The sequence below is a fragment of the Heterocephalus glaber genome, unplaced genomic scaffold (genome assembly GCF_053883595.1).
Source record: "Heterocephalus glaber isolate CG9 unplaced genomic scaffold, H.glaber_assembly_v1.0 deba00001550, whole genome shotgun sequence".
In the NCBI taxonomy this organism is placed as follows: domain Eukaryota; kingdom Metazoa; phylum Chordata; class Mammalia; order Rodentia; family Bathyergidae; genus Heterocephalus; species Heterocephalus glaber.
The window spans coordinates 15,327,145-15,342,550 of NW_028258343.1; the positions used below are offsets into that span (position 1 = coordinate 15,327,145).

At 42.5% G+C, this 15,406-nt stretch overlaps 1 protein-coding gene across 5 annotated transcripts in view; it reads left to right on the plus strand.

Annotated features, from left to right (window-relative positions):
• Window positions 1-15,406, plus strand: part of Arhgap18 (Rho GTPase activating protein 18) — a 173,027-nt gene that overhangs the window by 134,260 nt on the left and 23,361 nt on the right. For all 5 annotated transcript variants that reach the window (XM_004845972.3, XM_004845971.4, XM_004845968.4 and 2 more), the window contains exons 6-10: window positions 681-846; window positions 3,391-3,482; window positions 8,064-8,141; window positions 11,212-11,371; window positions 12,982-13,064. In XM_004845972.3, coding sequence (XP_004846029.2) covers window positions 681-846; window positions 3,391-3,482; window positions 8,064-8,141; window positions 11,212-11,371; window positions 12,982-13,064 — 579 coding nt within the window. The remainder of the gene's footprint in view (window positions 1-680; window positions 847-3,390; window positions 3,483-8,063; window positions 8,142-11,211; window positions 11,372-12,981; window positions 13,065-15,406) is intronic.

The following is a 15,406-nucleotide window of genomic DNA, read 5'->3' on the forward strand; positions in this document are numbered from 1 at the left end:
CTGCACAAGTTTGTGTCTTTGTCTTGTTTTCTTACGTTTAATGTGTTTAATGTTTAAAAAGATGAAGAGGTAGTAGATGATATTCGAGAAAGGCACAAAACAGCAGACAGGGCTTTTGCCAAATCCCACAGCTAATGAGTAGCTGGATGATGCTATCTCTATAGTCCATGCCACCTACAGCCTCAGTTCTCTGCAGTCCTTCTGCACCAGTCTTGTTTCTTCTGACAAATACAAGATATCTAATGTATGCAAAGCTTAACTGGAGCACTCTAAGCACGTTCTCGTGGCTATGATTCCTTTTCCTCTTTTGCCTATTTATCTTCATTATGTCATCCGCCTCCTCCTGTTCCCTTCCTCCTCGTGGTGCATACCTGATTTCTAATTTTTGATTCTTGGCGGTCCATTAACTAGAAGTCATTTTCTCCCTTTCTCCACTGTCTTTCTCGTCCTCTGAGTCACTGGTACGAGTCCTCCCAGGACAAGGTCCGTTCCACTGTGTGTCACACTGCGGATGTGGACTCTTGTACTCCAGTTGTGGAGTGTTAAGTGGTGAAATTCCACCATGGCGCTGTCACTTCATTTGAGTGTGACTCCTCTGTAGCATCAGAACTTTCTTTTCTTGCATTACAGAGGTGGTTAGAGACTGTCAACTTTTACTCTACTAATGGCACTTATCTTAGAGTTTCAGGTTGCCAAAGGATAAAACAGGCACCACGAAGATGGGTGACCTCGCACCTCAGGACATGAAGAAAGTTTGTCGATTAGCCTTGGTTGAGCTCACGGCCCTCTATGATGTACTGGGGGTTGAACTGAAACAACAGAAAGCTGTGAAAATCAAAACAAGAGGTAACATGGAAAGGAAAAATAGATTGATTCCTATAGTAGCAAAAATGGATTTTTTTTTTTTAGTGGTATTCTTGGTTGTGGGGGAAAGTGTGGGGAAGGGAAATACCTACAAAATAAAAGAAGACTTGGCTACATCTAAAGTTTAGACTCTAAAACCTTGCCTCCGAAAATGTGTAATTCAGTAAAAATAGACTGTGTCCTAAGCCACAGAACAGAGATGTGATCAAATAATTTAATTCTCACAGAAGGAAATTGGGAATCCAAGACTCCTACCTGCTGTGTTCTGTCCTGTGAAAACTGTATATTTAAGATCCATTTGGTGCACATACTATTTACTTCCCAATTAGATCTTGAAGAATGACTTTAAGATGGTTGATCCAAAGTGATTACTTTCACTTATTCATTAGATGGGAAACACATGGAGCAGTTAAGGCTGCCCCTTTGTTTGCTTGTAATTGACTTTGGGTTATTGCATAAAAACATTCTTTTCCCTGTTAAGAAAACACCACCGAGACACGCATTATTCAGGTGCAGTGTAGTCCTCTCACACATGTGCAGTTTTTCTTTTGTAAGCAGCTTGCTTTTCCCATTACATGAACAGTGAATTGTTTATGATAGGATAGAGTGGACCCTCTTCAGCGTCTGTTTCTCTAAGGTCTTATTGGTCTGGAAGTCCAGATGAATCTCTACTGACAAAGCTTTACTGTTTAGGAATCTCCGTCTTCTTGTTTAACCATAAAGGTGTCTCTGGAAGAGACACCAAGAAGGCAGATTGAGAGTTGCCATGGTAACACTTGCCAAGCCAAGCACTCACCTGACTCAAGTTTCAGAGGGAGGACGCTTCTGTGTGGGACTGAAGCTCAGGTCTCCTGCAGTGACCGACCCTGAGGGGTTCACCTGGGGCTCAGTTCTACTAGGATGTTAGCTTGAGGCCTGAGGAGATGAATTTCGGAGTGAAGTGGTTCTTCTGGCTTTCTCTAAGTCCGTTGTGGAGAAAAAGGATTCCAGATGCTTCTTGGGAGCCAGATGCAGGGGTAGTACATGCCTGGGGTCCTAGCACTTGGGGTGCTAGAGAGTTTGAGCCCTACCTGGGCAATTTAGCAAGACCATGTCTCACAATCAAGAAGCGTGGGAGAGGTACCTCAGTGTGAATGCTCTGGGTTCAATCCTGAGTACCACATGCAAAAAGAAAAAAAGTAAAAGGAAAGCTAAAGATGTTTTTTGGAAATTCATTACACAACCACAGGGCCTTCTCCAATTATGAAATAGAAATACAATTTAGCTGTGACTCAACGGTCAAGATCTTTAAAGTGATTTAGAGAGGTTTTGTTTTTCTTTACTGTTTCTTTATATTTTCTTTTCAGTACTGGATATTGAACCCAGGGAGTACAGAGTTGCATCCCTTGCCCATTTTTCCTTATTGATTAATTGGCTGAATTAATCTATTATTGATTGATTGATTGATTGATTGCTAAGTTGCCCACACCCACATAAGATTTGCGATCCTGCTGCCAAAGCCTCCAGAGAAATGGTTAAAGCCTATGCCACTACACTGGGCCCTTATTTTTGTTTTCGTTTACGAGCTGCAGTTTATTAAAAGTGCAGAAATATTAAATTGTTCTTATTAAAACTATCACTGTTTTAATGGAAACAGCAGAAATTCTTTCCCGTGTTAAATCTCTCTCTCTCATCCAAGATGTTTTTGTTATTTAGTAGACATTTGACATTCTTGAGATTACATCTTACTTCCCAAACTGCAAAGTTATTTCCTGGATTATCCTTTTGAGCTGCATCTCAGTGTCCGGTGTGTGTTCTCGTGTGTGTTCTCCGTGCTCAGCACAATTCCTGTTTCCCCCGATGATGCGCATGGTGGGGACATGTCTGTCACTGCTGTGGTGACCCCCACTCAGTACTAGGGTGGAGTGGACCATCTTGGGCAGGAGCTCTGCCCTTCACCATACTCAGGGCCTATGCTATTAATGTAGAAAAATCATAAATACCACTACCCATTTCTTCTGGAACTATTTCCAAATACATAAAGGTGTGAATTTAAGAATACCAAGTACCTAGTAGATACTTTCTCAAAACAGTTGTAGAATAGGATCCAATGTTAGCTGACTCATCGGAAAGCAAGTATTTATATTCAGGCTTTATTGTAGATGTTAAATGCCAGTTTCATACAGAAGACATGAGTGGTTCTTGATTTCAAGCCAGAACTTTGGATGCGACTGCACTTAGTATATTGTTTGACTATTTCATAGGTCTTTGTAGCAAACTGCTTTTCTGGTGTAGCAGCTTTTCCTTTTATAACTATTTCGGCAATATCTTAAATCATGTGTTTAGTTGTCCTTGTCTGCCAGAATGCTCTATAAGCCACGTCAGGACGTTGCCATTGGCATGTGTGTTCCCAGGGGCTAGATGCTGTCATATTCTCGGTCAATGCTCAATAAACACTTGTCTGATTGAATAAGAGTGTCCGAAATCTTACATGTTTCCATTTTGTATTAAAAATGGAAGTGAGGCAACTTTGTTTTCTCATTACAGATTCTGGGCTTTTTGGTGTTCCACTGCCCGTATTGTTAGAACAAGATCAGAGGAAAGTGCCAGGAACTAGAATCCCCTTGATTTTTCAAAAAGTAAGTTGGCCTGGACTGGTCAGTGGGAAGAGAATGTGCTTAAGTGAATAGTGGTGTTGGTTTTTTTTTGCACTCATGCTATTAGAATATAGTTTTCCAGTTGATATGCTGTTTTATTTTATACTTTGATTTTTCTATTCAGGGAGCAAATTTCTTTCAAGGGCTCATAATTTTTATTTCATGGTGATGCTTTCTGTGTTATTACTGTAACTGTGATTACCTGGCCTCATTTTCCTGTCTCATATTAGCTGCCTTTGTATAATTGAGATTTCAATTCTATAACACATAGGAAAAGGAACTGCTTATAAATTTCTAGGGAATTGAGCCCTCATGAATATTTCATGCCTGAATGTATTTCCCAAGCTTTCCTATTTACAGTGAGGATGTCCAATTTAATTTACCAGTGCCTGTGTCCAAAGTAGGCAAAGAAACCATAAAGTAGAATTAGAAAATGATTGCTAAACTATCAAGTCGCTTGTGTAGTCAACACTCAATTATTCATAAAGAGATTATCTGTAGCAGTAAAAAATTTCAACCCAACCTCTGAGCCATCATTGATCAGAAACACAGATTGCATTTGATAAAAGCTAGGGAGTGCAGAAGAGAAAGGCAGCTGCTCAGTTGTCGACTGCCCAAGGTAGAGATTCTTTGCAAGATCCCAGGGAGATCAGGGCTGCTGAGATTTCTGGGGCAGGAGAAATTGATGCAAAGTTGATTGGCTCAGCAAACCCACCCAATCCTAAGGCGTAGTCTCCTTAGTGCTTGTTTTTCCTTCATTCCGAATCAGTGGCTCCCCTGTCCCAGGCACTGTTGCATGTACTCCTGTCTCACATTCACCCAGGGTCTCTCCTGGTGAACGAGGTTCTGCAGTTTACCCTGCCCATCAGCCACTGCCTGTAGAGCCAGCATCTGAAGGAGCAGTCGTCAACAGCACCTGTAACTGAGAGGTGACAAATGCAGGCTGTAGATTCAAATCGAGTGTCAATAAAGGGGAAATATTAGACAGAGGTGGCTTCGCAAAGCAGGGAGGTCAGCAGTGTCTTCCCCAGGTGAACCAGCCAAGGTTCTTGAGAAAAACAGAACTAGTAGGATATATGCCTAAAGATGGAGAGATTTATCATAAAGAATTTGATCACATCCTTGTGGGCACTGACAAGTCTGATATAAGTGGAGCAGCCAGCAGGCTGGAGCCTTGGGCAAGAGTGGATGCTGCAGGTTTGAAGCAGAACAGCTGCTTTTGGGGAAGGCCCAGTCTTTGCTTTTGGCCCTTTGACTGATTGGATGAGGCCCACCAACAGCATTACAGAGGAGAATGAATCTGTTTTACTCAAACTCCACTGATTTAAACTCTAATCACATCTAAAAGAAAATGTGGTCATTGACCATCTAGATTGGTGTTTGAACTGAACACAATACCTGTACCAGGTCAACACACACAGAAACCTACCAGGGAAGGTCGGCAAGCTTGGGTCTTTATAAGGTTCTGGAGCTGGCTGTGGATTGCATCTTAAGAAAAATCGTTTTTGTCATTTCTCTTGAAATTGTTGATTATTTTGTTATATTGTTGTTTGGTCTCTTCAACATTTTGGAGACTCTGGAAGCCTACCAGTTTGCAGTATTGGATAAGAGCCCTGTGCTTTTTATTCATATATAAAATAAAAGGGCATATAGGGTTTGCTTGTAGGAAACACTCCTCTGTCTGAATCCCCCTGAACTAGGAGCAGTAAATCACAGTGCCCTGTCATGGAAATTATGTTATGATTTATCATCAGCTGACAACTTAATGTTGTAAAAAGGAAAGAATTAGAAACCAGTGATTAACAAAACGAATGATCACCAGACTTCTCAGGGATTATACCTTAATTTTGAAGAAATCCCATATACAAAGAAAAGGATACTAATAAAGCTTATCTATTATTAACGAATTGTATCTGTTTTTCTTTTTTTCCTCTCTAGTGTTTTGTACAGAGGCACATTTTTACAGCATATTGTCAGAAGGGCTTGGAGAAATAAAAATGTTAATTTTAATCTATGGAGAAAGATAGCTTTATAGTAGACTCAGAAATGCCAGCATTCTCACTATAAGACTAATCAGGCATATGAAACATGCTTTGATACTTTGTATCAAAAAAAGTCTGACTATTTTCATTTCATTTTTGAGTTTACGTATTTTGAGAAATGTTATGAATTACTGTTAAAATACAGGTCATATAAGATGAATTACTGAAAACAATATAATTATATGGAAAAATATAGTTATTTTTTATCTTCTAAGTTTTATAAGTTAAAGGAAAGCTATGGAGTATTATTACATTTTAATAATGTAATATAATGTAATAGCTAAAGATAATTATTTCTTTTTGTTTTAGTGTTACCAAATTGAACTCGGGGCCTCATGTATGCTAAGCAATCATGCTACCCCTGACCTATGTCCTGAACCCTTTTTATTTTGAGACAGGGTCTCATTAATTTGTCCCCCTCTGGCTTTGAAATTGAAATCCTCCTGCCTCAGCCTCCTGAGCAGCTGTGATTACAGAGGTGTGCCACCATGCCTTTCAAAATGTTATTTTTGAAAGTGAGAAATATGAAAACATTTATGGTTCTTTCAGACAATATGTATTCATCAGACAGTGCAGCTCTGTTAGATGTTGGTATTCAGCTTTAGAGAATAAAAAGGACTCATATAAAAACCCCTTCAGTTAGAGAGCAGAACTTTTTGTGTATTTAATGAAAGCAAAAGTCATATAAACTAAAAGTCATGTAAATTAAAAAGTTTACCTCAGCGGGTAGCATACAATTTTATTTTTTGTTATTAGACTATAAAATATTTAAACATTTTATAAAGTAAGATAAAATCAGTTGTATTTATAAATAAATTTTAGTACTTATAGAAATTGAATGCTTACAAATATATCCAATAATGCCCATTTAATTAAAATAATTCGTATAATTTTTGCTTCGGGATTCTATCCAGTGTAATTGCAAAAATGTGGTTTTGAAAAATATCCCAGTTGAAATGTTTTAAAAAAACCATTTGCTGTCTTACTGGTCAAAGATGCTTCAGCTAGTAATAAACTACCAGGATAGTTTGGACATCACTTGGCTGTAAATCCAGGGCCTCCACCCTGAGCTTTGTCCCTGTTGCTTTTTAACTCTATTGTCACGGGGCCCACTTAGTTGCCCAGGGTGGGCCCAGATGTGCAGTCCTCCTGTCTCAGCTTTTCCAAATGCTGGGATTAGAGGCTCTGTGCCATTAAGGCCTGGCCCTTAGGAGAATTTTGAGACTATTCTTTGTCTGATTCTTACCCGAGTCCCTCTCTGTGAGCGCGTCTTTGGCCATCACCATTGCAAGGATTTAAGAGGTAAGGTCATTAAAGAGCAATGCCTTCCAGGTTTTGCTCGCTGCCCTGTACCTGAGTTGAGAGCATCCTACAGAGGACAAAGGCTTGCTTTATGATGGCCCGCCCGCCCGGCTCCTAACACTTTCGTATGCAAGGAAAAACAGGACCAGGCTCTGTGGTTTATAGAGCCTTTGTTAATCAGTGAAGAAGTCCCTGAAGAAAAATAATTATTTACGTTTCTTTGCTGTCTGGCTGGTTTTCTGCTTTAGGGTGTGGAGATACTTTATAAAAGATGGCAGGGAAGGGAAGCCTAGTCTGTTACAGACCAGGAGAGGTGGGAAGGGGTGAGTGTTGGAGGAAGCAGACCCTCTGGCGTGTGGATGCCTTGCGTTCACACTGAGGACCTGGGAACTAGTTTCCTTCAGAATAGCAGAACGGACCTCTCTCCTTGCCTGACACTGCAAGTTCCGGTCTTCCAAATGAAGATGGCTCTGCCAAGAAAAGGACTGCATTTTATCTCCTTGATAGTCTCCAAGCGTTTGTCCCTGTAGTTCCCTCATTTGCCTTATTGTCATGACTCTCTGGCTACTATAGTTAAAGAAAACCTTATTTGCGTGAGGTTCTGGAAATAAAGCATCAGTTAGGATTTAGAAGAAGCCCTCCTCAAGAGCGTTTTTCCTAAAGTTTACCACCAAAGGCGTTAGTGAGTATTAAGCCAGGTGTCACGGTGCATGCCTGTAATCCCAATATTCTGGGAGGCTGAGGCAGGAGGATCATAAGTTTGAGCCCACTCTGGCCAATTTAGCAAGATCTTATCTCAAACAGGGCTGGGGTTCTATCTCAAGGTTCAATCCCCAGGACCACCACCCAAAAGAGAATATTAGCAGTTTTTTTCTTCCTATCATAATTTTTCCTGGAACAACCACCCAGAAATGAGATGTAAATGTACAAATACTACAATTCTATGAGATTTATTTGGTAGGCGAAATGGAAGTTGCTTTTAAACAGTTCTCTGTTTGGAAGACTACATCTGTTTTGTTATAAAGTAGAACAAGACCCAACTTTCTCTAAATCATAGCTAAAGTGTTTGGACTTATTGTTTTGAGGAAAGCATTCAGAACCTCATAAAATCTAGTTTAGATGTCACTGTGATCAGCTTTCATTTATTCCTATACAAAACAGATGTTAAATTGTACCTGTTACAAATAGCAAAATCATGACGTTTTTCTGTTGCCCACAGCTGATTTCTCGAATCGAAGAGGGAGGTTTGGAAACAGAGGGCCTCTTAAGGATCCCCGGAGCTGCCACTAGAATTAAGGTAACGTGGCCTCGGGTTCTGCTGATGTACAATTTGATTGCTGCATTACACTTTTGCATTTTAAAATACAACTTCTCATCCCCACCCCTTTTCCTATTGGTAGCCAAGTGGGTAAAATAAAACAAGAAAACCTCCTAGCACCCAGTATGCCTTTAGCTTTTCTACAATCCTTTCTGTTTTTCTATCAGCTGTTATTTTTCAGGTTCACTGTACTACCTGTAATAAGGCTATGATAAAGAGGACACTGTGAATAGACATGTCCGTAGGGGATCTGGGGACAGCTGCAGTCAGGGTGAGAAGTGGCGGTTGAGTTTTTCTTTTAAAGAGGTCAGGAACCTGAGACTCCAGCAGGAGAGCCGACCGCGCACTGTGACACGGGCTCCCGTGCGTTATTAGTCTTGGCGAGGCGGCACGGGCACTTCCCGAGTGGCACAGCCCCCTGGAGCTGGGGGAGCCTGACTCTGAAGGGAGGGGCTTCCTTGACTTTCCAATTTGACCCTCATTTACCTCTTCCTCGCTCGCCCTGTTTTCCTCTGTGTGGCATTTCCTTCCCACCATGCCAGGATACCATGCACCCGCCTTCCATCAGTGCCCCAGTCCTAGTCTGGGAAAGAAAGCTTCCAGTGAATGCACAGGAAAGATGGAATGAAGCCAGGCATGGTGCTTCACACTTGTAATCCAGCACTCTGGGAGGCTGAGGCAGGAGGATGGCAAGTCGAAACCTAGCCTGGGCAACTTAGTGATTTAGCAAGACCCTGTATCAACTGGGAGTACAGATCTTTTGCAAATGTGAAGAGCACCAGGGGATGGAGAAGGGTAGGAAGGACGGAAGGGGAAGGGGATGAAAAAAAGATTGAGATGTGCTGTATACACTACCAACTCCCCGTGATGAATGTGATCCTTACATACTCCAAACATGGACTAACAAAAGCGAATATTTGAAAGAAAAACTTTAGAAGAAAGGGCTAGGGATGTGACTCAGAGCAAAGGCCCTGGGTCCAATCCTCAGTCACACACACGCGCGCGCGCACACACACACACACACACACACACACACACACACACACATGGAATGACCCTGCAGATGGTGCATCCCACATCTGCCTCCCGGGAGGATTTGCATTTTAAAAGGACATTCCCTCTTGAACATGTAGCTCTGTGTAAAGAATTTATCTAGCAAAAATGTTTGTTAACAGTCATTTGCTGTCTCTTATCTTCCAAGTTCAGCTTCGTTCTATCCTGAGATAGCACGAGGAACTGCCCACATCCTAGATGTTATCTTGGATCTGAAAACCCATCAGAAGATTGAGGGGCGAGATCTTCTCCTTTGTTCCTTTAGACATTCTGATGAAGGCCGCAGTGCTGATCAGCACAGGGTGTTCTCAGTGGGTGGGGCCTGGCCTGGCCTGGAACTGCCAGCCCAAGGCACTGCCAGGGTTGGAATTACTCTGTGTGCTTCCCACGGTTGGCATCGCCTGCTTATTTTGATAAATCTCCTTCCTTTAGAGCACTGGCTGCGTTCTACGTGGCTCTTACAGTGATCTCCTTTTTAGAGGATTCCAGCGACCCCGATATTCCTCATTCTCAAATTTCAGCTCGTGCCCCTAGGTTTCGCGTTTGTGTAGATATTCCCAGCAGTGCTCTGAGTCTTTGTCAGCTTGACAACTTGTGATTGTCTCTCTCCTCCCCACACCTATGGCAGGGCAAGGCGAGCTCTCAGTCAGCCCTGGGCGGGGTGTGTGCTTCCAAGATGGGTTTTGTGTGGGATGTGTTCTCTTACGACTCACCCACGCACGCGACGTCCGACGTCCTGAACTCGCATCGGTGTGAATGCTGCTGCCCAGTGGGCCGCTCAGGGCCCTTGTGGTCGGTGCACGGGGCTCACCGGTGTGCTCACGTCCGTGCAGGATGGGAGTGTCACGTGCATCCCTTCTGTGACAGGAGGCCAGTGTTCGCTCTTGCACCCGGCCTGACTGTGTGGCAGGCGATCCATTAGAAATAACCTAAAGATAAGCCCGATTTCCATTCTCTGTTTGCCTCTCGTCTCTCCACCGAAGTTCCTCGTGCTCTTCTGCTCTCTCCTCCCCTCCTTCTGCACTTTTCTCGTCCTTCTACCCTTCTTTTTCTCTCTCTTTTCTCCTTCCCTCTCTTTACCCCACTACCCCTTTCTAGCTTAGCCTCATAGTTTTTTACCAATTACAAAAGTAATTAGGGTAGAGGATAGGTTTGGGGTTAGGAAGAACAAATGTGGTAAATTCATTTTAAAAGGAAAAGAAGGGCTGGGGCCATAGCTCCGTGGAAGAGGCCTTGCCTGGATGTGGAGTCCCTGGGTTCCCGGCCCAGCTGTACTGAGGGGTGGAGGGCATGGTTTCAAATAATAGAAGTCCCCAAACTTGGATGGACGTCAACACGATGGCATCTACACCCCAGCAATAAGCGTGTAGAAAAAAAGAAACAGACGCAATTGATTTACTCGTACTTTTGGCTGGTGAGTTTTGTGGTGTCTTTGAGGTAAATGAACTAGGTATTCTCAATTCTCCGTGAATGCAGACTGGTTTCTTGAGGTGGTGGTAGGCAGCTGTATGTCGGGGACAGAGACACTGATGTGTTTTCGCGCCTCATTTGCTGAGACATTGGATGTTCCCTTTCGCACAGGTGACTAACCAGAGGTAATCTGCTTTAGGCCCGAGATCGATGGTGCATTTTGTTATGTAAGACGCTTCTAAATAATTGAAAACAGTCTTTCTTTAATAGACTGAAGAACTGCAGAGTCTTGGAGCAGCCCTCAAATGGAAAGACTTTAATCTTTTCATCTTTTCATTAAATGTTTACTACTTAAAGTTTGTTGAGTAAATAAGAAAATACTTTTGTGTGTGTTAGGTAAAATTTCTCCTCAGTAGTACAACCAGGGTAGGAGGCCATCGGTTTTTTCTGAGTAACAGAGTAATGACTTTGGATACTTGATAGGTTTTTCAGTGTAGAATTCTTATAAAGTGGAAAATGTCTCACACTCTCAGCAGGGGGACAAATGCACTTACTGATAGCTTTTTTTTGTCCTTGTGCCATTCAGAATCTTTGCCAAGAACTAGAAGCAAAGTTTTACGAAGGGACTTTTAATTGGGAAAACGTCAAACAGCACGACGCGGCCAGCTTGCTGAAGCTCTTCGTGCGGGAGCTGCCCCAGCCGCTGCTTGGTGCAGAGCACCTCAGGGCCTTCCAGGCTGTCCAGAGTAAGTGCACATGCTTTGCAGCCGTCCTTGTGCATGCTGATTGTCTGAATGACACTGGGCAACCCGAGGCACACAACCGGATGCACATGGGTAGACACGTCAGCTGACAAGTTCCACAGCACCCAGAGGCCATGCAGTGTCTCCTGTTCTTCCATGAATACACATCTGAGTAAATAGATAACAGTGTCCTCTTTGGGTGTAGATTAATGACACAGCATTGAAGCAAAACGTTTTCGAGTAAAAACCTGGAAACTTCCATTCCTTTCATAATGGAATGAGTCACAGATCTCTGATACATTTTCTTGCCAAGCATTAAAAGCAACGCTTACTGGAGGAGCTGAGGATTAATCGTTAGTTTACATGAAAAGCACAAGGAGTCGTGGGAGAAGCTGGGAGCCTTTCCTGAAAAATCTAGTTCTGGGATTGTTAGGAAGCCTGGAACAGCATTTGTTGCCTCATTGGTGGAGGGCCACACTTTGTGTGTGTGTCGGCGTTCTGTGGTCTTGGGAAGGCTCCAAATTGATGTTTGTCGTTGTCTTCATTCCTTTTCCGGAGGACGTAGAGATCTTGGGAGGTTTATTCATTTTATTTCATCATTTTGTTCGAATAAACACATCTTTAGCTTCCAAACTGTAACTTTTTTGAGAGAGGGAGAAGGGCGCTTGGAATAGTTACATTTTCAGTCAGATGTCGCAGGCTCTCAAGGAAAGCGATATTGAGATACTTTCCTGAGTCATGTACCATTTCTTCAAGATTTTTAAGGGAGATGTGAAATCTGATGTTAAGTTTGTTCTTAAGAGATTAATTTAACAGGCAAACAAATTTTTTTTTTTTTGGTACCGGGGCTCGAACTCGGGTCCTTGCGCTTGCGCAGCAGGCAGCAAAACCACTTAGCTAAATCCCCGGCCCAACAGAGATCTTCTGATTAAAATATTGTTTTAATGGTTATGGTATTTTGCTTACATTTCCAGGATATGGATCAAAACACCAAATTTATTTCTGACAAAGTAATGCTAAGCTGATTGTACATTTTGAGTATTTCTTACACAGGGTGAACTACTGAAAGCAGTAGCGTCAGTGATGATCGGACACATTGCAGGCTCTTTAGTTGCTGCTCAGTTCTCTGATTCATTCCACGAGTGGTGCTAAGCACCTGTTGTATTCCGGGCCCAGTTTTCCACCCTGCTCTTGGAATTAATGGACCCTCCCAAAATATATCTGCTCGCCATTAAAAGAAATAAACTTCACCATTAAAGTGGCACCCTGACACTCTCACGGAAGGTCCGATCTTGTGCGTGTTTTCATTGGGGAATAATTGTCACGGGGAAGTTAGAATGATTTCCAAAGCACTGTGTGTGTCTGCAAACATACGGCTGCTGCTGCTCATCATCTGATCACAGTTGGAAGTGAGCATCCGAGGCAGGAAGTGCCGAGCAGCTGCTACCACTGATCCCCACAAACACTCGCCCAACGAGGCTCGCTGCTCAGGCTTCGTGTCGTACGTTTTACTGCAATGTTTATGCCAAATAACTTTTTCTTGGAAAATGAGAAAAGAAAGTACAGGAAAATGTTCCATAGAGAAGAGTTCAGATTTATCTGTCTGTCTGCAGATCTTCCAACCAAGAAGCAGCAGCTGCAGGCCCTGAACCTCCTGGTCGTCCTCCTGCCTGATGCCAACAGAGACACTCTGAAGGTCAGCTGCGTTGATTTCTCTTCATTACCCCTTAGAACCAACCAGGGTAATTGTTCCTCATTGTGGCAAAACAACTTGAGGTTTACATTGGAAATGTTACTAAGTCTAAAATGAAAAGACCTATTTTAGGGACAGATGGTAAGACAATCTTTGACTACTTACTGGTTGTTATTACGCTTTGGTTTTGAATTTTCACTACAACATTGTTCTACCAAAGCAGGTTATAACAGTTCATTGGTTAATGGAAACATAGATACTTTTTTGTTTTCTAGTTTTCTGGATTTTCCAAGTTTTATTTTATGAGCATGTGTTTAGGAGGGGAAATAAATGTTTAAAATAAAAATCCTAAGGCTCATGAAATATAACTCTTGTCTAAAGATGATGCGGTTGTTTGATGTTCCAAGTGGTAAGAGTGTGAAGTTGGTCCTAATGGCAGCTTCACGTCTTTGTTAGCCTAAAGGTCGACCAACTCAAAGAAATTCTCCTTTCTTTAAGGGCTTAAGTTTCTGATTTATATCAGTTTAAAACGATTTGTTCTAAGAGCCATACGATTTAATACCGTTTATCACAAGTATTATTAGAAGCTGTTATAATCAGTGTGAATTGTTCCATAGTGATTTATCTTAATGGCCTAAGTTAATAGAGTTGTTAGAAAAGGTTTATTTAAAAAGGAAAATAATATATAAAAGAACATTTACTTATGCTTTGATATTACCTTAAACATGTTTTTTTAAATAGGTGGGGCCTTTGCCTCTTTATTCCGTACATTTCTTTCTATTATAAAATGAAATCTCATGTCAAGGTATTTCTTGATGGTGGTAAATCTTGGAAATGTTGCTCCTTGGTGGCCGTGGAATGAGCTCAGGTCCTTAGCTTGTCTGGACCAGGACTCCTGAGGCTTGCTGTGGACATTGTGTCTGGAACCTGCCCAGGACCCGAGCCAGCCCTGCACCTGCCAGTTTCCCGCACCCACAGAGGCAGGCAGGAGCATCGTTTCTCACTCATACAGAGGCCCCCATTTGTGCGACAGCCCTGGGAATGAGCCCTATGGGGTGGGAAGTGAAAAGCATGCAGCCTCCTTAAAATATACCCAGGTTCAAATGGGATCCCAGAGCCGCAGGCGGAAACACTTCCTCCACTGTGGCTGCTGTCTGTTGGCCCAGGCGGGTCTAGAACTCTTCTTCAGACTTTGTCTTCAAATTCTCAAGCACAGTCTTGGAACAATTCTGTCTTAAGAATATAATTTTAAGGCAGCTTTTAATTCTTTGCAATTTTATAATTAAGAAGTTAAATAGTTTTGGGGGGATTAAAAACTAGGAGACCCTAAGAAGTGATTTTACTTATTTGCTGAGCTTTAGTGACTTAATTGCCCAGCTTTCAAGAAGGTTTGAAGCAAGAATTCTAATACTAAAGGATGGTAACAGGAAGCTATGAACCATAGATTTCTAAGCTGTAAATTTAGCTTGTTTTGTTTTTGTTTTTGAGACAAGGTGTCTCTGTGTAGTTCAGGCTGGCTTTGAACTCATTATGTAGCGCAGGCTGGCCTTGCAGTGATCCTCCTGCCTCAGCCTCCCAAGTGCTGGGATTGCAGGTCTGTGCCACCACCCGGCTTAAATTTAGCTTTATAAGCGAGGAGGGAAACTCTGTGGCAATGTAATTTCAGGAAGGCCAGTGCGGGGTTCTTCAGGTTCCTCAGTGCCACCCCTACTTGGTCAGGGTGTATTTTGGCAGCAACCTGAAGGCTCGGAGGCCACCAGCTGAACACCACATCCTGGCCTGGTGCTGAGTGACCAGCGTGTTAGAGCGAGCTGCTGGCCCGAATTGCCTTTGCCTTGGATCACTGTGCATTTGGACCAATAATCAAACCCATCTTTGACCCAGGGGAAGCGCGAAGACTGATTTTAAGACTTTCAAGAGGGATCCATATTAATAAAATGATTGACATTTATGCTTGTATGGTTTTAGTTTTGTTTTATGCATTCCCATATTGTCTCTCACAACAGGAAACTACTATGTCCACTTAGAAATAAAAAAGGGTGTAAAAAGCTTACGCTGGGATCACACAGCTAACAGCCGTGCTGACCCCAATTTAGGAACTGGATCCCGTAGCACCAGGCTCATAAGTTCTTGTTTTGTTTGTTTTGAGACAGAGTCTCTCTGTGAAGTTCAGGCTGGCCTTGAATTTAAAGCAATCCTCCTGCCTCAGCCTCCCTAGTGCTGGGATTATAGGTGTGTGGCCCCATACCTGGCAGTGAATATTTTAAGAGGATTTCTTACAATGTAGGTGAAAAGAATATACTTTGGGATTTTCAGCAAGGGCAAGGCTAAGCTCTTAGTGACTT